General features: G+C 45.4%; 1 protein-coding gene across 2 annotated transcripts in view; it reads left to right on the forward strand.

Annotated features, from left to right (window-relative positions):
• Positions 1–17,530, forward strand: part of ENG (endoglin) — a 109,066-nt gene extending 91,536 nt beyond the window's left edge. Inside the window, exons 10-15 of one of the 2 annotated variants that reach the window (XM_083160832.1) lie at positions 1,903–1,938; positions 6,041–6,139; positions 7,788–7,994; positions 8,965–9,034; positions 10,504–10,605; positions 12,285–17,530. In XM_083160832.1, the coding sequence (XP_083016958.1) occupies positions 1,903–1,938; positions 6,041–6,139; positions 7,788–7,994; positions 8,965–9,034; positions 10,504–10,605; positions 12,285–12,403 (633 nt within the window). In that variant the 3' untranslated portion in view covers positions 12,404–17,530. Of the gene's footprint in view, positions 1–1,902; positions 1,939–6,040; positions 6,146–7,787; positions 7,995–8,964; positions 9,035–10,503; positions 10,606–12,284 lie in introns of both variants that reach the window. The other variant, XM_083160831.1, reaches the window with a different exon arrangement.
• The last annotated feature ends 7,250 nt before the right edge of the window (positions 17,531–24,780 follow it).

Here is a 24,780-nt window from a genome sequence, read left to right on the forward strand (position 1 = left end):
TGGGGTGTGAGGAGACAGTACTAGAGCCCTGGGTGTGAGGAGGCAGTACAGGAGCCCCGGGGTGTGAGGAGGCAGTACAGGAGCCCCGTGGTGTGAGGAGGCAGTACAGGAGCCCTGGGGTGTGAGGAGGCAGTACAGGAGCCCCGGGGTGTAAGGAGACAGTACAGGAGCCCCGGGGTGTGAGGAGACAGTACAGAAGCCCTGGGTGTGAGGAGGTAGTACAGGAGCCCCGGGGTGTGAGGAGACAGTATAGGAGCCCTGGGTGTGAGGAGGTAGTACAGGAGCCCCGGGGTGTGAGGAGGCAGTACAGGAGCCCTGGGGTGTGAGGAGACAGTACAGGAGTCCTGGGGTGTGAGGAGGTAGTACAGGTGCCCTGGGGTGTGAGGAGAGCAGTATAGGAGTCCTGGGGTGTGAGGAGGTAGTACAGGAGCCCCGGGGTGTGAGGAGGCAGTACAGGAGCCCTGGGGTGTGAGGAGATAGTACAGGAGTCCTGGGGTGTGAGGAGGCAGTACAGGAGCCCTTGGGTGTGAGGAGATAGTACAGGAGTCCTGGAGTGTGAGGAGGTAGTACAGGAGCCCTGGGGTGTGAGGAGGCAGTACAGGAGCCCTGGGCTGTGAGGAGGTAGTACAGGAGCCCTGGGGTGTGAGGAGGCAGTACAGGAGCCCCGGGGTGTGAGGAGGCAGTACAGGAGCCCTGGGGTGTGAGGAGGTAGTACAGGAGCCCCGGGGTGTGAGGAGGCAGTACAGGACCCCCGGGGTGTGAGGAGGCAGTACAGGAGCCCTGGGGTGTGAGGAGACAGTACAGGAGCCCCGGGGTGTGAGGAGGCAGTACAGGAGCCCTGGGGTGTGAGGAGACAGTACAGGAGTCCTGGGGTGTGAGGAGGTAGTACAGGAGCCCCAGGGTGTGAGGAGGCAGTACAGGAGTCCTGGAGTGTGAGGAGGCAGTACAGGAGTCCTGGGGTGTGAGGAGGTAGTACAGGAGCCCTGGGGTGTGAGGAGGCAGTACAGGAGTCCTGGAGTGTGAGGAGGCAGTACAGGAGTCCTGGGGTGTGAGGAGGTAGTACAGGAGCCCTGGGGTGTGAGGAGGCAGTACAGGAGCCCTGGGGTGTGAGGAGGTAGTACAGGAGCCCCGGGGTGTGAGGAGGCAGTACAGGAGCCCTGGGGTGTGAGGAGATAGTACAGGAGTCCTGGGGTGTGAGGAGGCAGTACAGGAGTCCTGGGGTGTGAGGAGATAGTACAGGAGTCCTGGAGTGTGAGGAGACAGTACAGGAGCCCTGGGGTGTGAGGAGGTAGTACAGGAGCCCCGGGGTGTGAGGAGGCAGTACAGGACCCCCGGGGTGTGAGGAGGCAGTACAGGAGCCCTGGGGTGTGAGGAGACAGTACAGGAGTCCTGGAGTGTGAGGAGGCAGTACAGGAGTCCTGGAGTGTGAGGAGGCAGTACAGGAGTCCTGGGGTGTGAGGAGGTAGTACAGGAGCCCTGGGGTGTGAGGAGGTAGTACAGGAGCCCTGGGGTGTGAGGAGACAGTACAGGAGTCCTGGAGTGTGAGGAGGTAGTACAGGAGCCCCAGGGTGTGAGGAGGTAGTACAGGAGCCCCGGGGTGTGAGGAGGCAGTACAGGACCCCCGGGGTGTGAGGAGGCAGTACAGGAGCCCTGGGGTGTGAGGAGACAGTACAGGAGTCCTGGAGTGTGAGGAGGCAGTACAGGAGTCCTGGGGTGTGAGGAGGTAGTACAGGAGCCCTGGGGTGTGAGGAGGTAGTACAGGAGCCCCGGGTGTAAGGAGGCATTGCAGGAGGCCTGGGGTTTAAGTTGTTTGCGTTTACATGCTTGCTGTGTAATGTGTATAAATATATTTCTATAGGTATAAACATTGTAATTGACCCTTTCTTTCTGTTATTTTTCCAGCTAATTATGGAGGCTAAAACATTTAATATTACTGAGGTATGTGGGTTCCAGTGTTTAATCACACTTCCCATTCTGCTAAGCATTTATATTGACTATACAACATATCCTTTCTGAAGCTGGGTACACACTGGGATGAAATATCGGATTCTGGGTTTGAACGATGTAATGAAATCCAGAGTGACGTATCACTCCTTCCTTCATTACACATTCCTTGGGTGCTAGCTTTGGTGCTAGGTTTAATGTGCAGCACATCAAACCAACGTCACTAGTGACTGCGGGCACCCGCATATGGGTCATACAGATGTGCTCACGTACATCTTGGTTTTACTACACCATGTACTGTATATCACAATATGGCACACCTTGGACTCTGCAAAAGTCAGGTTTTGTGATTTTTCAAAAAATTTGCTTCTCTAATCTATTACTTTATACAAGTTCTACGGCTTCATAAAAGCCGTGTTTTACATGTTGTGACAAATTGAGAAAAAAAGCCAAGATGTATGTGGCCACATCTGTACATGCAATATGTCCGATATGTCATTCCAAAGTGGGCCAAAAGTACACTTTGGGCTGATATTGGCCCAGTGTGACACAGCTTAAATGGTGATTAGTTAATAAAACAAAAGAGACAATTAATACCTTTATATTGATGCATGTTGTAATCATAAAGTGGCATACACACGGGGCAATTTCAGCCCCTTTACTAAGCAATCTGACTACATTGCTTAGAAATGGTGCACTGATCGCTCCATGTGTATGCCCTGCAGTGATGGCCATGCGCCGTCCCGTACATCGCTATCACTCCCGCAGGGAAAGCCAGTGCTTGCACCTTACCTAGATCACAGGGCTTTGACCCACTCAGCACAATCACTCAGCACTCAGCATCGCGAATGCACCTCGATATGTGTTCACGCTGAAGCACGTCGCTCAGTCCAAAGCCGGGTCATCCCGTGTATACAGGGTTTACGAGAATATTGGCCTTTGATTCTTTCAAGAAAACTTGGTCTCCTTGGACTGAGGATGGATGAATAAGTACTACTGACTAAAGTGGTGAATGATCTGGTAACTGCCAAGTGTAAAGGCCATTAATCCCTACTCATTCTTCTAGATCTTTCTGCTGCATTTGACACTGTGGATCACACACTTCTCATACAAACACTACACTACCGAGGTCTTAATGATACAGCCCTTTCCTGGTTCACATCTTACCTATCTGATCGCTCTTTCAGTGTTCGCTTCTCTGACTCTACTTCCTCTTCACTACCTCTGTCAGTCTGAGGTCCTCTGCTTTTCTCAATCTATACCTCATCGCTTGGCAACTCATCAGCTCTTTCGGATTTCAGTATAATTTATATGCGGATGATACTCAAATCTATCTATCAACCCCAGAGTTGTCACCAGTGGTTGTGGGGTGAGGCTCTGAATGCCTCTCTGCCTTCTCATCTTGGATGTCTTCTCGCCACCTCAAACTCAATATTTCCAAAACTGAATTACTTATATTCCCGCCAACTAAGAACAGTTACCATCCTGATATCTCCATTGCTGTTGACAACTCGACAATCTACCCTACCCCACAAGCTCGTTGCCTAGGTGTCATGTCGACTCTGAACTGTCCTTTGTTCCCCACATTCAATCTGTCTCCAAATCATGTTACATGCATCTAAACAATGTATCCAAAACACGACCCTATCTCACACAAGACACTACTAAATCTCTTATCCATGCACTCATTATATCCCGCATTGATTATTGTAATAGTCTCCTAACTGGACTTCCCAAGAACAGACTCTCACCACTGCAATCCATTCTAAATGCTGCTGCTAGGCTGATCTTCCTTGCAAGACGCTCATCGTCTGCTGATCCGCTCTGCCAGTCCCTCCATTGGTTGCCTGTATCTTACCGTATTCAATATAAAACACTTCTACTCGCATATAAAGCTATTACCCATACTGCACCAGCATATATCTCTTTACTTATCACAAAATATCTCCCATCTCGGCCATTCCGCTCTGCACAAGATCTGCGTCTCTCTTCTGCATGGAACAATAGCTCCTATTCACTATTACAGGACTTTTATCGGGCTGCTCCCATCCTATGGAATGCCCTTCCACGCACAATAAGACTCTCTACTAGCCTCTAAACTTTCAAGTGTTCCCTGAAAACGCACCTCTTCAGGCAAGCCTATCATATTTAAGTTATGCACGCAAAACCCTCTGAGGCACTTATGTATTATATAGCTTCCCTTCTGGACCTACAAGCTGTGCTACTGTATTACTGGTGCCTGTCCTTGTGTTTCAGCCCTATATCCCTATAGATTGTAAGCTTGCAGCAGGGCCCTCCAACTTCCAAGTCTGTCTGTTACCCAGTTAGTTTTATCTCTGTTTACAATTGTAAAGTGTAACGGAATCTGCTGTGCTATATAAAAAATGAGCGGTGCTACTACCGCACGATCGACTAAGGCACCGTTCATTTCGGACACAAAACAGGCGGCCGCCAACCGCCAGCTCAAACCACCCCTACAGATACCGCATGCCAGCGTGCGCCTGAGTTTGCTAATTAACGCTGATTCCTACTCAAACACATACACCTGAATGTAATAAGCAATGCTGCAGTCTATTAAGTCCAAACCATGATTTCACTACCTGCAAGCCACACACAGCACTCAAACACATTGGAAGCTTATCTTTCTATACTTCTCTACATTTAAAGGTTTGTTTAATTTAAGGTAAGAATCTTTTTAAGACCTGCTTATATATGCTAAGGTAGGTATTTGCTAAACAGTTAGACACATTCACTACGTGCTTTCATAGACTTTACACAGTAGCACACTCAATCTACACAAGTCGACATGTGTCAACGTGTTCACTCTAATACAAACATATGTTTTGTATTTAGGATACAATAACATAAACCACATCTAACACCTACAAAGGATGTTTCAGCAATGTTTTAAGCCCATGACCACTATTTTGCACATTAATTCATTCAATCAATTAATTAATTTTCATAATTATAGTTGAAAGGCAAAATTTGCAGGTCCATATATATGAAGGGTATGTCAGCGTACACGGACGTACGCTCACTCTCACGAGCGGTGACATAAGCTGACTTTTCTATTGAAAACAATAGGGACCCGTCCGTGCAAGCTGGCGTACGCTCAGATCTCCGCAAGAAGGCGGTGGGAAGACGGACGAGAGACGTCCGTAAACGGCGGCGTACGCTCAGTTGTACGCCACTCCCCTTCTACGTTGTTTATGCCCGTACGTATGCGGCTGAGTTGTGGGTGGACTTAACCCCAACGGCCGCGTGCGGCTAGCGTACGTTAATAGCGAACGTACGCACGTTTGGCCGCTCCAACCAGAATAAGGCCCTGAATCTGCTGAGCTATATAAGACACTGTAATGGAATCTCCTGCGCTATATAACATGCTGTAACGGAATCTGCTGCGCTATATAAGACACTGTAACGGAATCTGCTGCGCTATATAAGACACTGTAACGGAATCTGCTGCGCAATATAAGGCGCTGTAACGGAATATGCTGCACTATATAAGACACTGTAACGGAATCTGCTGCGCTATATAAGACACTGTAACGGAATCTGCTGCGCTATATAAGACGCTGTAACGGAATCTGCTGCGCTATATAAGACACTGTAACAGAATCTGCTGCGCTATATAAGACACTGTAACGGAATCTGCTGCGCTATATAAGACACTGTAACGGAATCTGCTGCGCTATATAAGACGCTGTAACGGAATATGCTGCGCTATATAAGACACTGTAACGGAATCTGCTGCGCTATATAAGACGCTGTAACGGAATCTTCTGCGCTATATAAGACACTGTAACAGAATCTGCTGCGCTATATAAGACACTGTAACGGAATCTGCTGCACTATATAAGACACTGTAACGGTATCTGCTGCGCTATATAAGATACTGTAACGGAATCTGCTGCGCTATATAAGACGCTGTAACGGTATCTGCTGCGCTATATAAGACACTGTAACGGAATCTGCTGCGCTATATAAGACACTGTAACGGTATCTGCTGCGCTATATAAGACACTGTAAATAAATAAATAAATAAGTAGCATATGCAATGGACATGCTTCTAAATAACTTTTTTTTCTTTCAGACAGTCTTTTGCAAAAGTCCCGAGATCCAAATAAGTATATCGCAGGGCCCTGATGTCAGTATGGCCGCGAACACATTGGGCAATGACCAGAAGATTTATGTAAGCGTATGTTCTGCAATGCTTTGTGTAAACCTAACTATAGTCTCTAAAGAATCTAGAAACAAGTCTTTCAATTAAATGTTCACCTCAATTAGGGGACTGTTGATCCTGGGGTATACAATGTATTCACACGGCTTCCATTTTCATACAATTGGACTGATTCAGAGGTGGATGCAGAAGCGTTAATAATCATATACAGGGCGGGATGTTCTGTGTAATCATATACAGAACATGTATGATATCTCATACATCAGGGCGCAGGGACAGGGCTCCGAAAACAGCCCATCCCTGCGATGCCCGGAGCCGGAAGCCGGGTGGTCCGCGCATACATGGTCAGTGCTGACCCGCCGGGGCAGTGCGATCCCGTAGCCATAGGCTATCTCAGAATGGCGATAGCCCAGGGATGCAAAGCCGGGCAGCTTTCTATGGAGGATGCGGCCGGCGGCGGTTAAGGGGGGATCGCAGCAGGGATCGGAGATTCTTGCTGCGGTCTTGTGGTAGTTTCAGGTCTCCCTCTGATACATTGGGGGTCTACTTAATATTTGAGGCTAACCCACAAAAACTAGAGTTTTCGGGGATTTAGCCGCAAATATTTGCTGATAAATGTACCACTAAGTAGACTGACCAGCCTTATTGCTAAGGGACATGAACAACCCATGTGGGGCTCATAGAGAAATATCTGCCAATGCTGTCATGATAAATGTCTGAGATAATTGACCAGCCTTTAACATCCTTTTGTGTTTGTGATCACCGGCCTGGTTCAGACCTGATTGGATGGCCAGCGTTTAATTTAGCCTCTGATCCGCTCCAGTGAAAACCTGCCGTGCAAATGAATGTATAAGCTGTGTGATTGAATGTGTACAGCGCCTACTCACTTGCGAACAGCCAGCGAGCAGAACAAGTTGCAGGGGTTTATCGCAGCATGGCCTCACACATGCATACTGTGAAGCAGTCTATCAATAATCATCCGCTGTGAGAATTTGCAGTCATGCCATCAGGTCTGAATCAGATCCTATTACATTGACTTGATCAAGCCAGTTTGTTGTCGGTTCAACCTGGTAATAGATGCAATCTGAAAGGGCTTACCGGGTCAAGCAACCTGGCATTTCGACCCGGTAAAAATTCAGGGTTCTTACCGGTTCATTGCCGGGTTGCTGTGCAGTGTGTACGGGTTAATCGGGTTCACACTGATGGAGGAGGCAGTGCTTGGAGCAGCGTCAGCTCCAAGCACTGCCTCCTCCCCCACCTCCGATAATGCTCCGCCCCCGCATGACGTCAGCGACCCAATAATATAGCCGGTGTGCGGAAGTGGTTTGAATAGAGCAATATGCAGGGTTGCTCCGGGACTGAACCGTTTCAAAGTCCCGGTGCGACCCTGCATTTTGCGATGTGAAAGTGGTTTTAACATTCTTACTTGAACCATTTGTGTTGCATTCATTTGTGATTTACCAATAGCATGTTCCTTTGTGTGAAATAATGTGATCATTTCTGCCCATTGGATCGCTTTATATAATTTCAAATAAACATTTTGGAGTGGTTGTCGGGAACGGTGGGGTGAAGGGATCACGAAAGATCGCTGCGTAAATCAGGAAGATGCCTGACAGCTTCTAGGCCATCCTGTTCATGACTGCCATTTTCCATCTGACAGGTAACTCTCACAGACAATAACCTCCTGTTCATAAACAAATGTGTGCTGCTGGCGGGTGAGAAGGAGCAGAAATTACAAGTTCCAACTATGGAGAATTCGGAAGGCACAATGACCTGGGCATTTGACACAAAAACACTTGTACTGCCGGAAACTGCAAACACCGGAAACATCACCTGTACCTTTTGCTTGGGCAGTGAGAACAAAGAGGTGAGTTCGGCCATGTTAATGGCATAATCTGGTCTTCTACCAATTTCGTAATCTATTATCTGAATGACCAGTGGTCGGTATTTACAGTACCACTAAATCTACAGTACAGGTTGATTATACAGTATGACTAGATGAAATGATATGGTGTTTTTGTGCCTGTAAACATTAAGCTGTTTTTGGGGGGTAGAGTTCCTAAAACATCTAAACAAAGGAAAAGATTTACAATGCGGCTGATTGGCCGTATGTAATAGCCATATTCGTCTGTTATGAATAGCTATGCCATCGATAGAACATGCCCGTATGTGGCAATAGTGTTCTATCTGATCGGCAGATTTACCATCAATCGTACTGGTGAATTTGAATATGAATTCACCAGTAAATATGAATTTCAAATAGAACATGTTTTTCATTCGTATTTGCCCGAAGCCTGCATGGATCATTCAAATCCGTGCAGGCTCCCGAGTGAAAAAAAAAAAAAGAGAAAAAATAAATAAAAAACAGCGTGGGGTCCCGCCGCCCGGTTATAACCAGCCCCAGGCTCATTGATCCGGTCCTGGTTTTAGAAATTCAGGGGGACAAAAAAGTGGGGTCTCTCCGTATGTCTTTAACCAGTTCCAGCCTCATGGGCCAGTCCTGGTTCTCAAAATACAGGGGACAAAATTAGAAAGGGTTCCCTGTATTTTGGCAACCAGCACCGGGACCAAACAGTCAGCAGGCCAATGACAGAGCCAGTGAGACTTTTTATACCCGCTCCACCGGCCAAAGCATTAACCCCTGACTGGTCAGCCTGGGCCGGGGGATATTTATATATTTAACATGGGCGTCTATGATGGGAATCGCCCATAGAGGCCCATGTCAAATTTTAACTCTCTCTGTTACATGTGGTACAGTTTTTGGCATGTGATTGCCCCTCCATTGGCACTGGTTGTGGAGATCTTGTTAATGATGCCCTTCTTTTGTACAATTCCAGGACTGTCCTGACACTAATTTTATGCAGAAATCATTGGCAGTTACTTTCAACAACAGATCGACCAATCAGAGTAAGTTTACAGAAAATGACATGGCATGAGAATAAATGTTATTGTTTTGGGGACATGCAGCTAGGAGTTGGAAGAATTGTGCCCCAATACCGCTATATACTTTTTAGAGTGACAAATCACGGTGGTAGGGACACTCTTATTTTGTGCTAAGAAAGAGTATATGGGGAAGATGTACCAAACCTTAGAGAGACCAATCAGCTGACATTTTATAGCATGTGCTAGATTAATGATAGAAGCTGATTGGTTGCATGGGCATTCTCTACTCTCTCTTCTCCAATGCAGTGTTCTTACTCCACAAGAAATGAGTAGTGTAACTGGTATTTAAGAGTGCATGTAGAGCAAAAAGTCCCAACCTCGATCCTCAAGGCGGGTGTGGTATAGGGTTCGATAGTCGGGATCCCGTCAGTCATTAGCCCGACGTCGGGATCCCGGTGGCCAGACTCAGACAGCATGGCGAGCACAGCAAAGCCCCTTGATATAAGTAAAGGTGCATACACACTCTACAATTTTTTTGACAAACTTTTTTGACCAATTTCGTTCATCTCGGCCGTTCTGAACGAAATTGGTCAAAATATCAGTACGTTGCTACAAGACGAATGATAATGCGCATACCCGCATGTGGGAATTTAAATGGTCTCTTAAGGGTTCATACACACTGTACAATTTTTTTGACCAATTTCGTTGAAAGAAATTTCCCTTGAACCCAGTGTCCTTGACGAAAGATATTGATGAAAGACGAAAGATCTAGCTACAGTTTATAGGCTCTTTTTGAAAGATATCCAAATTGAGCTGCATGCACAGTTGACGAACAATCTTGATGAACAACTGGCGGGTATGCGCATCATCATTCGTCGTTTGTCTGTCGTCAGTATCTTTTGTCAATATATTTAGTCTAAGACACTGGGTTCAAGGGAAATGTCTTTCAACAAAATTGGTCAAAAAAATTGTACATTGTGTATGCACCTTTATTAGATAACTTAGATTATTGAGAATGCCCAGGTGCTGGTTGTGATATTCTCTATGAAAGCTACAGAACACCTGCATTAGGTTTAGGGATAATACTCCAAAGGGGAACGTTAATGTTGTCGGAATTGAGGAAAAGCTGGCACTCCTCCTATTCCCTAGTCGGCCCTGGGGCAATTGCTGACTTCAGGAAAGACTACGTACTGACTGCATGCACAGGGAATGGGGGAGATAAGAGGGGAGGAAGGAAGCCACCAGAAGCCAAGATAAACATGAAGCCGTAGGAAAGGAGAGGGGGAGAGACACCGGAGGCTCATCAGCTAAAACAGGGAGGAAGACTAACAGGGCCATGGCGCAGAGCAGATAAGCAATTTGGCAGCGCTACAGCATGCAGAACATGCCAGAAACATACAGCAGATATGAAAGCGCATTGAGACGCATCGATTGGAACAAACACAAAAATGTTGGTGAGCATAAGCCAGATACAGACTGTTGTGTCTCTACAGAGCGAGGACTCAGCATGGCGTCTGTCCTGGGAATCACATTTGGTGCATTTGCCATCGGAGCACTACTTACGGCTGTCCTGTGGTACATCTATACGCACACACGTGAGTAACCAATACTGCATTTTATTCTTCATTCTTTACAACTGCCTTCAGTTACCTATCGTGGGGTGGCAGCCTAGGGACGCATTTGTACAACTGCTGAACAACTCATATCACTAACTGAGTGGGGGCGGGATGGGACTGAGCGGGATTTAGAACAGCAATAAGGTTTAATGCAAAACATGGGTGAAATGTAATAGGGTGTGAGTAACAGAGGGTGAAATGTAATAGGGTGTGAGTAACAGAGGGTGAAATGTAATAGGGTGTGAGTAACAGAGGGTGAAATGTAAAAGGGTGTGAGTAACAGAGGGTGAAATGTAATAGGAGAAGAGATTCAGAAAGTAAGTAAATTTAATGTATATAGCGCACTTTCTCCAACAGGACTCAAGGCGCTTCAAAATCAAACTGGTTTTGCAGTGTTAATGATTGCCGCTTTAAAAAAACCTGGAGATTTCTCACCAAATCTCTCACTTTCTTAATCTCTCATCCCAGGGGTTCCCAATCTTTTTTGAATCAGGGCACCCTACAGCATCAGAATTTTTCCACGGCACCCCTAGGCCAAGAAATATTTGTATAACATGAAGTAGATTGTGTTTATATGTGCTTCTTAGGTTCAGTTATGTGGTAAAGGGCAGAATTTGGTTCTGATTGTACACATATTTATGATTGGCAGCCAACAGCACTGGTTTTATCCAGAAATAATTGATCATAAATAATTTGAATTGGTCCTGGACCACCAACCCGTGGCACCCATGCAAGTGTCCCGAGGCACCCCAGGGAGCCACGGCACACAGTTTGGGAACCACTGTCTCATCCTATTAAATTTCACCCAGAAAGTGAGAGAATTTGTGAGAGTTTCCCCTTTTTTTTTTTAAAGTGCCAATCAATTCCATGGCAAACTCAAGATTTTTTTTTAAATGAAGTCAATTGTGTTAATAGGTCTTCCTTCGGCTTAATTATGTGGGAAGCAATGAGATTCACTTCTGCTCGTCCACATAGTTTATGATTGGAGGCTACGAGCACTGGTTTTGCCTATTACAATGACCATTAATAATTTGCAGTGGTCCTGGACCACCAACCCGAGGCACCCCTGCGAAGGTCCTGAGGCACCCGGTGTTTGGGAACCAATGGTTTATGTACAAATCCAATGATTGTTGGTCTGCTCAGGTGCAGAGTGGGTCTTGCAATATTGCCTGCAGCCTCTTGACAGCAGCAGCAACATCATTAATATGGAATGGATTTTGGGGTGGTACCTAGCACTATTCTTCGGATGAGTGCGTGTTGCCCTTGTTTTGAGAGCATGACAGGTCTGTGAGATTGGATACAGGCTTCCAAATCTTACAGCAAGCCTGAGTAAGCATCAACATATGCAGGCTGACCGGAGCCTGAAACCAATCACGACCAAAGGTTGTGAAGGAGATCAGAAGCTATGTTCTTAGGCGTGGCACTCTGATCCTCGCAAACTCCACACAATCAGGCCCATAATACATTATTTTTTGCCGATAGAACAGATGGATGTTTATAACTCAATAAAACGAATTTATTGCTTTCTTGTGTATAAAATAGATCTAAGATGCCTATTCCAGGTGTTTTGTAGTAAAGGTCTATTTAGTTTATCTATAAATCTTATTTTTTTCTTCTGTGCTTATTGTTGGTACTTGTTCTTCCTCTCATCTATTCAGGACCCTCGGTTAAGATGCAGCCAGTTCCGACACTGACTGGAGGATCAGAGAACAGCAGCACAAACCACAGTATTGACAGTACTCAGAGTACTCCTTGTAGTACTAGCAGCAGAGCATAGCCCAAGTCTGTGTATCATCAGGAGGACCACATGTATACATTGGGCACAATAAGCTGGGCCCTAGGAAATGATGAAGCACTGTAACTTCGTTTTACAGGTCCACTAGAATAAAGAACCCATTACATCAATACAGTTTACACCTTTCTTACGTCTTTGACAATGAATTCAGTCTTAACCATAAGAAGTCTACCAGCCGTTATTGAAATGAAATATATTCAAGTATCAACACTATAGATTGAACTGTAAATTGGACATAACCCCTTATTACCTCCTTGACAACAACCAGTTGGATGCACACATAGGAACAAGCCGTTTCTTGTCAAAATGCCTGCGTGAGGAAACAAGATGGCTGCCTGCATCACAGCTGGCCTTTGAAGTTAAATCAAAGAGTTCAGCATGGAGTTACAACTGTGGGAATATAAAAAAACTAGCTATCTGACCTGAAATTTTGGCTTTTATATATAATGAGATGTGACAGTCATCTGCGACAATCATGATTGATAAGAGATTAATTTTTTTGTATACCTTGATGTAGGAATTTGAGATATTCATATTTTTAACACCTTATATCACCTGCCCATATCCATAGTGTAAATTGTAGCAATGCAATGTAAAAGAAATACCTCAGCAACGTGTCTGGATTTATGAGCACAATCATTGGGCCTGCGTCTAGCAATCATCTATTCATTTTGACAGTGCTCGCTTTCACAAACAGTCTCATTTCTATACTTATTCCATGCCGATATGTGTCAATAGCTTGCTTGTTTTCATTTTAGTGGTGTTTCTCGATCCTGGACATTTAACGAAGCTTATGGCATCAATAGTTGCCCCCACAGTATATAATGATATGACTGGCAATTATGAAGGAGTATGAGTGTTGTTATAGATGTACTGGACACAACAGATTAAGGGCCAGATGTACTAAGCTTTGAAAAGGAGATTGATAAACCACCACTCCTATCTGTCATTTTTCAAAAACAGCCTGTAACATGGCAGTTAGGATCTGATTGGCTGGTGGTTTATCTCTCTCCATAGCTTGGTACATCTGGGCCTAGGAGAGAAATATGTATCAAGTCTTAGAGAAAGATAAAATACCATCCAATAAGCCCTGGTTGTGTTTGAAAAACAAAAATGGCTGATTGGATGGTTCTTCATTGCACTCAAAGACTTGATAAATCTCCCTCTAAGTATAAAAAATAAAATCCATTGCCATAAATGAATGAAAATCATAGATTTTAGAAGAATCCATTTTGAAAATGACCAGGGTAACTAAGCTACAGCCTCAACGTCCTACTTAAAAAAAAAATATATATATATATATATATATATATATATATATATATATATATATATATATATATATATATATATATATATATTAGTGTTTTATGTACATATTACTCCACATCTGACTAATTCCCTTCATAAATCCTTTGTAACATTTGTCAGGCCTATTTGGGTGCAATAGTCTGTCAGATTTTACTAGTCTGTAAAAAATATAGTCAATGGTTTTACTTTTTATATTTATTTTTTACTGTGTAAAAAATAAGCAGGTTTTTTTCTCTATATTTTGAATTATACAATAACCAGTATTATTAATATTTTCTATGAATATATTTGGATCATGACGGCTGCAGATGGTTGTATATTAGGGATAAAATACTCCCTTCTGTAAATGATATGGGTTTTATTAAGTCCCCTGAGAGTTCCATGTCATTCTTTTATATGGTCTCAGGAATCTTAGGTGATTGCTAACATTCAGCATAATACACAGAAGCAGTATACTATTCCTCAGCATAATACACAGAAGCAGTATACTATTCCTCAGCATAATACACAGAAGCACTATACTGTTCCTCAGCATAATACATAGAAGCAGTATGCTGTTCGTCAGCATAATACACAGAAGCAGTATGCTGTTCCTCAGCATAATACACAGAAGCAGTATACTGTTCCTCAGCATAATACACAGAAGCAGTATACTATTCCTCAGCATAATACACAGAAGCAGTATACGGTTCCTCAGCATAATACACAGAAGCAGTATACTGTTCCTCAGCATAATACATAGAAGCAGTATGCTGTTCGTCAGCATAATACACAGAAGCAGTACACTGTTCCTCAGCATAATACACAGAAGCAGTACACTGTTCCTCAGCATAATACACAGAAGCAGTATACTATTCCTCAGCATAATACACAGAAGCAGTATACTATTCCTCAGCATAATACACAGAAGCACTATACTGTTCCTCAGCATAATACTCAGAAGCAGTATACTGTTCCTCAGCATAATACACAGAAGCACGATACTATTCCTCAGCATAATACATAGAAGCAGTATACTATTCCTCAGCATAATACATAGAAGCAGTATACTATTCCTCAGCATAATACATAGAAGCAGTATACTGTTCCTCAGCATAATACACAGAAGCAGTATACTGTTCCTCAGCATAATACACAGAAGCAGTATACTGTTCCTCAGCATAATACACAGAAGCAGTATGCTGTTCCTCAGCATAATACACAGAAGCAGTATACTGTTCCTCAGCATAATACACAGAAGCAGTACAGTGTTCCTCAGCATAATACACAGAAGCAATATACTGTTCCTCAGCATAATACACAGAAGCAGTATACTGTTCCTCAGCATAATACACAGAAGCACAGTATACATAATACACAGAAGCAGTATACTGTTCCTCAGCATAATACACAGAAGCAGTATACTGTTCCTCAGCATAATACACAGAAGCAGTATTCTGTTACTCAGCATAATACACAGAAGCAGTATGCTGTTCCTCAGCATAATACACAAAAGCAGTATACTATTCCTCAGAAGAATACACAGAAGCAGTATACTATTCCTCAGCATAATACACAGAATCAATATACTGTTCCTCAGCATAATACACAGAAGCAGTATACTGTTCCTCAGCATAATACACAGAAGCACAGTATACATAATACACAGAAGCAGTATACTGTTCCTCAGCATAATACACAGAAGCAGTATACTATTCCTCAGAAGAATACACAGAAGCAGTATACTATTCCTCAGCATAATACACAGAAGCAGTATACTGTTCCTCAGCATAATACACAGAAGCACAGTATACATAATACACAGAAGCAGTATACTGTTCCTCAGCATAATACACAGAAGCAGTATACTATTCCTCAGAAGAATACACAGAAGCAGTATACTATTCCTCAGCATAATACACAGAAGCAGTATACTGTTCCTCAGCATAATACACAGAAGCAGTACACTGTTCCTCAGCATAATACACAGAAGCAGTATACTATTCCTCAGCATAATACACAGAAGCAGTATACTGTTCCTCAGCATAATACACAGAAGCAGTATACTGTTCCTCAGCATAATACACAGAAGCAGTATGCTGTTCCTCAGCATAATACACAGAAGCAGTATACTGTTCCTCAGCATAATACACAGAAGCAGTACACTGTTCCTCAGCATAATACACAGAAGCACAGTATACATAATACACAGAAGCAGTACATTGTTCCTCATCATAATACACAGAAGCAGTACACTGTTCCTCAGCAGAATACACAGAAGCAGTATACTGTTCCTCAGCATAATACACAGAAGCAGTATACTGTTCCTCATAATTCCACACTTGTTTTCTCAATAGACACTTACGGGTAAATTTATTAAGTTGGGAATTCTATTGAAGTTGAAATTTGGCCCATAGCAACCAAACATATTATTTCTAGTATCTTCCAAAGGCTGCTAAATAAATAAGTAGTAGACATCCCACCCAATCTTCAATAGAACCCATTTTACTAAATTTGCCCCTTAGTTGATGACATCAGAACTTACAGAATATAAGCAATGACATCAGAACTCAGGGCCTTATTCTAGTTCACTCTTAGAGGCAAATTCCTTCAAAGCTGGACAAAACCATGTGCACTGCAGGTGGGGCAGATGTTACTTGTGCAGAGAGAATTAGATTTGGGTGGGGTTTTTCTTCAAAGTGAGATCTATATTGCAATGTAAAAATAAAGCAGTCAGTAATTTCCGTGCACAGAAACAAAATAACTCACCCAAATCTAATTCTCTCACCCAAATCTAATTCTCTCTGCACATGTTACATCTGCCCCCCTGCAGTGCACATGGTTTTGTCCAGCTAAGAAGGAATTTGCCTCAAAGAATGAACTAGAATAAGGCCCCCCAGTGTTTATATGCTATTTCATTTTATACATCTTAACATTACTTTGTATTATACTGTATATTTATTAATGGTATTAATTTTAAGGATCGGGAAAATATGTTTCATTGGATTTAGAATAGACTATCTATATATATATATATATATTGGTTATTGGTACAATGTGTGTTTAACCTAAATATTGCACTTGCTTCAAATGTACAATCCGAAAATAAAATAGTCTACCACAATTTGCCGTAAGGCAAAAGGTATTAAAACTAAGTGTGGTGATGAGAATGGGATGCTCACGACGTGTTGACAATCAAAATGTAAACAAGCAATATGTGGATCCTGGGTGGCCGACAACGCTATGTCAGCAAGTGCTATGTCAGCAAGTGCTATGTTACTAGGGGTCCCCATAATGCTTGTCAACATTTTGACTATTGGCAAGCGCGCTACATCCAAAAAATGATTTTATTGAGTATGTACAGTATAGCATCATGTAGGAGTATTTATTACTAGTGAAGGGTTACAAAGTCACATATATTACTCAGAAGTATTTCTGTCAGTATAAAGCTAGTACAGTAATATGGATCCATTCTCATTCATTCATATTATATATGTAGCTCTGTATAATTGAAAGGCGACATTTAGAAACTGACACAGGCAACACAATAATGTTCACTTAGCATTATTGAGTTGAGACATTCCCTCACAGACCAGAGGTTGTAGTGATGTCATAGTGATGTCACTACTATCTCTATCATGGCTATATTATTTAGCTTTAAAGACAATTTTAATAATCAAAACAATTTGTCATTATATATGTGAACCACAGATCCCAAATTAGACTTCACAATGTTTAATGTATGAAATGTTTCGTTAAAATACTAAATTGTATTCCGCATTCCCATGATGGGGGTGAAATAAAATTAAAAAAAATTAATTTGGTGTAAACCTTTATTTTTCATTAATTCTGCAGCCACATCCACAAATGCAAAAAATGATCCACTCTGATATCCAGTAGATCACATATGATTGGCAAACATCACTGTATTTGAGCATATGTTTTAGAACAATATACAAAGTGGTACTTGTGTATTATCACGGTGCCCGATTTCATGCACATCGCATGCTATATCACGGCCGATATTGCAGCCGGTTTGCATGCGATTTGCAGCCGATGAGACCTGCGATGCGATTTTGCAGTCGATTTGCGGCCAATTCGATCCGCGATGAGATTTGCATGCTATTCTATCCTAGCACCCCCCCACACTATCCAAGTGAGCCCGAAGCGTGGCAAGCGCAGCGAGCCCTGCGAGGGGGCGCGGTACGCGTCCTCCCGACCTGTTCATACCCCCACTATCCACGTCGGCATGGAGTTGAATTTATAAACTGTGGCGAGCGCAGCGAGCCCCGCAAGGGGACGCGGAAAACAGTCCCGCGAGGGGACACGGATTACTTGACTTGTATTCCGCGTCTCCTCGCGGGTCTTGCTGCGCTCGCCACGCTTCGGGATCGTTTTAAGCGGCCACTCGCTACGCTTCGGGCTCGGTGGCTCGCTACGCTCGCCACACTTTATAACATCAACTCCGTGCCGACGTGGATAGTGGGGGTATGAACAGGTTCTGAGGACGCGTCCCGCTGCGCTCGCCACGCTTCGGGCTGACTTGGATAGTGGGGGTGTACTAGGATTAAATACCATGCAAATGGGCCGCGAAATCGCGGCAAAACGGCCACAAATCGCATGCGATTTTTGCATACGATTTGCATGCGATTTTGCGGGCGCCGTGATAATACACAAGTACCTACAAAGTTACCAAAATGACATAAGAAAGAACACACACTGGCCCTTATCCAGATCTGATCGCAATACAAATTTGTTCTCAAAATGGGAAAAACCATGTGCACTGCAGGTGGGGCAGATGTAACATGTACATGGTGCACATGGTTTTGCCCATTTTGATTACAAATTTGTACTGCGATCAGATCTGAATAAGGGCCAATGTGTGTGTGTGTGTGTGTGTGTGTGTGTGTGTGTGTGTGTGTGTGTTTACATGCATGGTACATCCTGACACTTACCTTGCAGATACTAATCGTATATGACCAGTGCCAGTCACTGGAATTCCGGGTTTATGAACCGGTAGTCCATCTGCACATGCTCAGAGGGACTTGGCGGCTGCAGGTGATGCTGGGAGGGATGTGATCGGATCTCTCTGACAGCACTGATGCGGAAAAGGGATGCGGTCATTTGGTCTACTGTATTATGGTAGAAAGTCATTAGGTCGAATCCATTAGGTCGACATGCTAAAAGGTCGACATGACTCTAGGTCGACATGGGAAAAGGTCGACATGATTCTAGTTCGAAAGGTCATTAGTTCGACAGGTCATTAGTTCGACAAGGTCATTAGTTCGACATTGTCTATGTCGACATTCACAAGGTCGACATGGAGTTTTTCACTGTTTTTTGAGCCAACATGTGCCGACAGGCGGTATTTCATGCCCTACCATCCACTAGGGCGTGGTGGGAGAATAAAATAGTGTGCCGAGCGTAGCGAGGCACCGTGCCCGACGCATAGCGAGCGCAGCGAGCGATGCGAGGGGATGCAGTGCACTTTAAACTGTGTCCATGTCGACTGTGTTAACATTCAGGTAAAAAAACAGTGAAAAACCCCATGTCGACCTTGTGAATGTTGACATAGACAATGTCGAACTAATGACCTTGTCGAACTAATGACCTGTCGAACTAATGACCTTTCGACCTAGAATCATGTCGACCTTTTCCCATGTCGACCTATAATCATGTCGACCTTTTAGCATGTCGACCTAATGGATTCGACCTAATGACTTTCTACCATAATGCAATAGACCAAATGATCCCAACCCGCGGAAAAAGCCCATAGATGGAAACCTGATGTCTGGGGCTTAGTACATATGGAAATGCAGCCCTTTGGTATGGTTTTTCCATTAGTTTATAGTCATACGATCCAGAAAGAGATAAGCTTAAGGCTCAGATTTATCAAAGTTTGGAGAGATATAAAGTACCAACTAATCAGCTCCCGTTATTTTTCAAACCTAGGGGTGGATGCACTAACATCTGCTGCCCCACATCGCCGGCATTTGCTGGCTGCCGCATCCTTAATAATCCCATATGCTCTAACATATGCAATTAGTAACGCGAAGGACAGCACTTGTGATAAGAGCTGTCCCTTGTGATGCGGCTCTGGTGCTGGACTTCCGGGGGCCTGAGCTGATCCGGGGGCCTGCTGCACCTCTGCACCCAGTCACTGGCTACCTCCCCTTTACCCAGTGTGCTTCCTGGGAGCCCCTCTTTTGCGTGCCGTGGCCTTTCCGCTTGCGGGGGAAGTTGGATGCAGCGGCAGTGATGCTTATTGATCCCTGTGCCCCCCTGTATGCATCCGGCATTTGCACACCGCAGGCAGGAGGTGGTCACATCCAAGACCGTGGTGAGGATGGTACCGCCGGAACTGTTTGCCGAGGGGGCATCTGAGACAGTAAGGGCTGGCGATCCCTGGGGCCCCTGGAGAGATTTCTGCACGAGGGGTCCCCTGGAAGAAGAAGATTACCATCCTGGTGTTCAACAGGGGGCTTGCTGTGCGCCTTACGGGAGTCTCAGGTAGTAGGGTTAAAAACCAATATGCCCTCTGCCTCATGAATTATGTCATTATTTGTTAGTATTTGTATATCGGTGTGCTGGCAGAAGAGAGATGCAGTAGTTTTTGTGTGTGTCGATGTGCTTCCGGAAATTTCCTGGGTCTTCCCTGTATCCATCTCTGCCCCGGGTGCCGGACGGGGTCCCGACAGTCATTTACCCGACGTTGGATCCCGACTGTTAAAACACCAACAGACTGGTTCCCGACGGCCACTGGCTATTCTCCCTCATGGGGGTCCACGACCCCCATAGAGGCAGAATAGAACAGGTGGCGAGCGCAGTGTGGAGAGCGCAGCGAGCCCGCAAGGGGCTTTGTTGCGCGCACCATGCTGTCTGAGTCCGGCCAGTCGAGATCCCGACTGTCAGAATCCTATACCACACCCCTCTGCCCCTCTCTGTTTCTCTGTCCATCTATGCTCCCCCCAGATTCATCCATCTGTGTCCATCTATGCTCCCCCCGACCTGTCTGTGTATCTCCCCTGTCCACCTGTGTCACCTCCTCCCCCACCTCCCGTCCATCTGTGTCCCCTCCCATCCATCTGTGTCCCCCGCCCCCACACCCCTACATTGCTCTGTCCATCTGACCATATATGTCCGCATATGATTCTCTGTCTTTGTGTTTGTACATCTATAATCACCCGTCCATCTATGCCCTCATATGGTGTTGTGTCCATCCAAAACCTCATCCGTCTGTCTGTCCATCTATGCCCCCGTCCCGTGCTGTGATCCGGTAGTGTGTCTCTTGTGATCGCTCCCCCTCCCTCTCTCTGTAACTTTCTCTCTTGCTCCTCACACTGACACGTTCTTCTCTCTCGCTGACAATCTCTCTCTTTCTCTCCCTGAAACGATCTGTCTTGCACCCTTCTCTCTCCATGGCACTCTCTTTCTCACTCCTGTTTGATTGCTTCCCTCCTATTCTCTTTTGCTCCATCATACCACTTCTGAAACCCTCCCTCTGTCACCCTAAATCCCTCTCATGCTCTCATCCCTTTATCTCTTTCTCCCTAACAGTCACCCTCTCCCTTTCTCTCTCGCTCTCACACTCTTTTTATCTCTCATTCCCCACTGTCTCCTGCCCTGGATTTTAAGATTTTGCTATGGGCCTTGCGATATGCAGCGCGTGCTGAAGGCCAATTTGTTTAAGGGGCTTTATGGGGAAGGAGCTTGGTCACATAATAGTATCCATTTAAATTACACCACACAGTAGTGTCCACTATCCACATTACAGCACAAAAAAAGCCGCTTGTACACCCCATGCCAGGTAGAGCCCCAAAGACACACTGCGCCAAGTAGAGCCCCTTAGACACACTGCGCCAGGAATAGGTAGACACACTGCGTAATGCCCACACGAGTAGCACACCTTACACACACAATTGCCAGGACTGCCAAGTGTTCCTTATCCCCCCGTGTCAGCCATGTCCATCTCCCCCCACCCAGTATCAGCCCTGTTCCCCTTCCCCCAGTGTCAGCCCTTGTCTGCTGCCCACCCACCCCCGTGTCAGTTCTGGCCCACTTCCCCCAATGTCCGCAACCCTACCCTCCCTTCCCCTGTGCGAGTGCAATCACATCTCCTCTCTCCCTCCCCTTTGTGTTGGGTCAGATACCCTTGCCCACTTGTTCCTGCTGCTCTCCCAACTCCATAGGCAGTGACAGCGTGTCCCCTCTGGCGCTCAGTCCTCAGTCAGTCATAGTGCCAACTGACATGCAGAGCTCTAGAGTCTAGAACACAGTTCAGCATCAGCTCAGCTCCCCCACCACCACCTGTCAGGGTGGTGGGTGTGTGCCAGCAGATGTGCTGTGGGCAAGGCTCACTGGCACACACACCTAGTTATGGTCCTGGGAGCCAGCATAAGGCATCATCATATTCTACCTTTAAGTACCGCACATTAGCCACCACCCATAGGCTTCTTTATAGTGAAATTATAAACACTCTTCCAGCATGTATCAAACAAAAACAATGTATCAACGTTTTCGATGCGGAGGGTAATGGCAGATTTTTATGGCATTACCCTATACAAGCCTATGGGCTTCTTACTGCATCCCGCCCGCAATGGCTCCCCTCATCTGCTGTCTGTGCAGCCTCCTGGTGTGTTGTGGGTAGAGATGTGCGGCGGCCACTTTTTCGGGTTTTGGTTTTGGATCTGGATCTCCCTTCGTGTTTTGGATCTGGATTGGTTTTGGCAAAACCACCCTTGTGGGTTTTGGTTTTGGTTTTGGTTTTGGATCTGGATTTTTATGAAAAAATGTTAAAAATGTCTAAAATAACAGAATTTGGGCCTGTTTTTGCCCCTAAAGTATTATTAACCTCAATAACATTAGTTTCCACTCATTTCTAGTCAATTTTGATCACTTCACAGCTTACAAAATTGTTTTCATTTACTGTAGTTTGGCCAAAAGGGTATACCGAGGTAGCTGGATGACTGAGCTAAGCGACAGCAGTGGGCATCACATACATGTGGACCTTACACTTCCAACCTGGCAGAGCGGCACTGCAGGGGCAGACAGGGTGGCAGTTTAATAAACTATCCCAAAAAAAGAGAAATGCTCCAAACAGCAAATACAAAGAGGTATCGGCCTTGTCATGACTGGTGGTAGCAGCTTCATCACTCCCACTATTTCCTCTTCCATCATCCTCCAAAAATGTGTTTTTATTTTATTTATCACTTTTATTTATTTTTCTTACTTTACACTGGACACAGCCTGTCACACTGGACACAGCCCCTGGACACTGGACACTGCCCCTGGACACAGCCCCTGGACACTGCCCCTGGACACAGCCTGTCACCCTGGACACAGCCCCTGGACAATGGACACAGCCTCTGGACACTGGACACAGCCGTCACACTGGACACAGCCCCTGGACAATGTACACAGCCGTCACACTGGACACAGCCTCTGGACACCGCCCCTGGACACAGCTCCTGTACACTGGACAATGGATATATGTCACGCTGGACACTGGATATATGCCGTCACACAATGGTTAAATGTCACACTGGACACAGGATATATGTCGTCACACTGGACACTGGATATATGTCGTCACACTGGACACTGAATATATGTCACGCTGGACACAGGATATATGCCGGCACACATTACATGTCACACTGGACACAGGATATATGTTGTGACTTGTGACACTGGACACTGGATATATGTCGTCACACTTGACACAGGATATATGTCGTCACACTGGACACAGGATATGTCGTCACACAGGACACAGGATATATGTCGTCACAGTGGACACAGGATATATGTCGTCACACTGGACAATGGATATATGTCACGCTGGACACAGGATATATGTCGTCACACTGGACACAGGATATATGTCGTCACACTGGACACAGGATATGTCGTCAGTCGTCACACAGGACAGGACACAGTGACAGGATATATGTCGTGAGTGACTCGTGACACTGGACAATGGATAAGATATAGACCGTCACACTGGACACAGCCCCTTGTATTAATGCTGCCCCTGTACACAGTGTACTACTCAGCAGCACTGCAGCCCCTGCGTGTGAGCACTGCAGCACTGAGTTAGTTAGTTAAATCACAAAAAACACAGGGTTCAGGGCTAAATAAATCACAACACAGGGCTTAGGGCTAAATAAATCACAACAGGGCACGGGCCACAGGACAGCCCCTGGACAGTGGACACTGCAGCCCCTGCGTGTGATCACTGCAGCACCTAGTTAGTTAAATCACACTACAGGGCTCAGGCCACAAGTCTACAACACAGGGCAGTGAGGGCAGGTCACGGAGCACAGCACAGCACGGAGCACATGGCACGGAGCACAGCACAGGGCAGTGAGGGCAGGTCACGGAGCACAGCACGGAGCACATGGCACGGAGCACAGCACAGGGCAGTGAGGGCACAGGTCAGGTCACGGAGCACATGGCACAGAGCACAGCACGGAGCACACAGAGCTTCCCAACCACCCTCTTCCCTCTCCAAGATTGGAGTGAAGATGGCGGGGCGCGCGTGCGTCTTTTATAAGATCCCGCGAGAATCCGACAGCGCGATGATGACGTTCGCCTCGTTATTGGTCCAGAATTCAGGCGGGAACTCCCGAGCCGGCTCGGATCTGGCCCGGATCCCCGATATTCGGATCTGTCGGATCTCGGGAATCCGGACCCGCTCATCTCTAGTTGTGGGGATCCAATGAACTCCTTCTCTCTAGCAACAGGACTTCCCTTTCCTGGTGCACAGAGGAGGAGCCCAGGAGTCCGTGCAGCCGCCTGCAGCAGGATGCTCCTTGTCGTACGAGGTGAGGTGTCGTCATTAATACATATGGGATTACATACATACATCCGCCCCTGAGTTATGCTGACAGTGACAGGAGATTCATTTGCACTGAAACAAGTGAAAGCGTTTGTTCCACCACTATGCAAGTTTGGGGCAGATGGAGCACCATCTCCAGGTGTCCACATTAAAATATGCCCATCATCGTAATGATCACCAGCCACAAACTGGCCACATGCTCGCCCATAAATCATAAGTATTAAATTGT

Source organism: Crinia signifera, chromosome 9, assembly GCF_055691185.1.
Source record: "Crinia signifera chromosome 9, ASM5569118v1, whole genome shotgun sequence".
Classification (NCBI taxonomy): domain Eukaryota; kingdom Metazoa; phylum Chordata; class Amphibia; order Anura; family Myobatrachidae; genus Crinia; species Crinia signifera.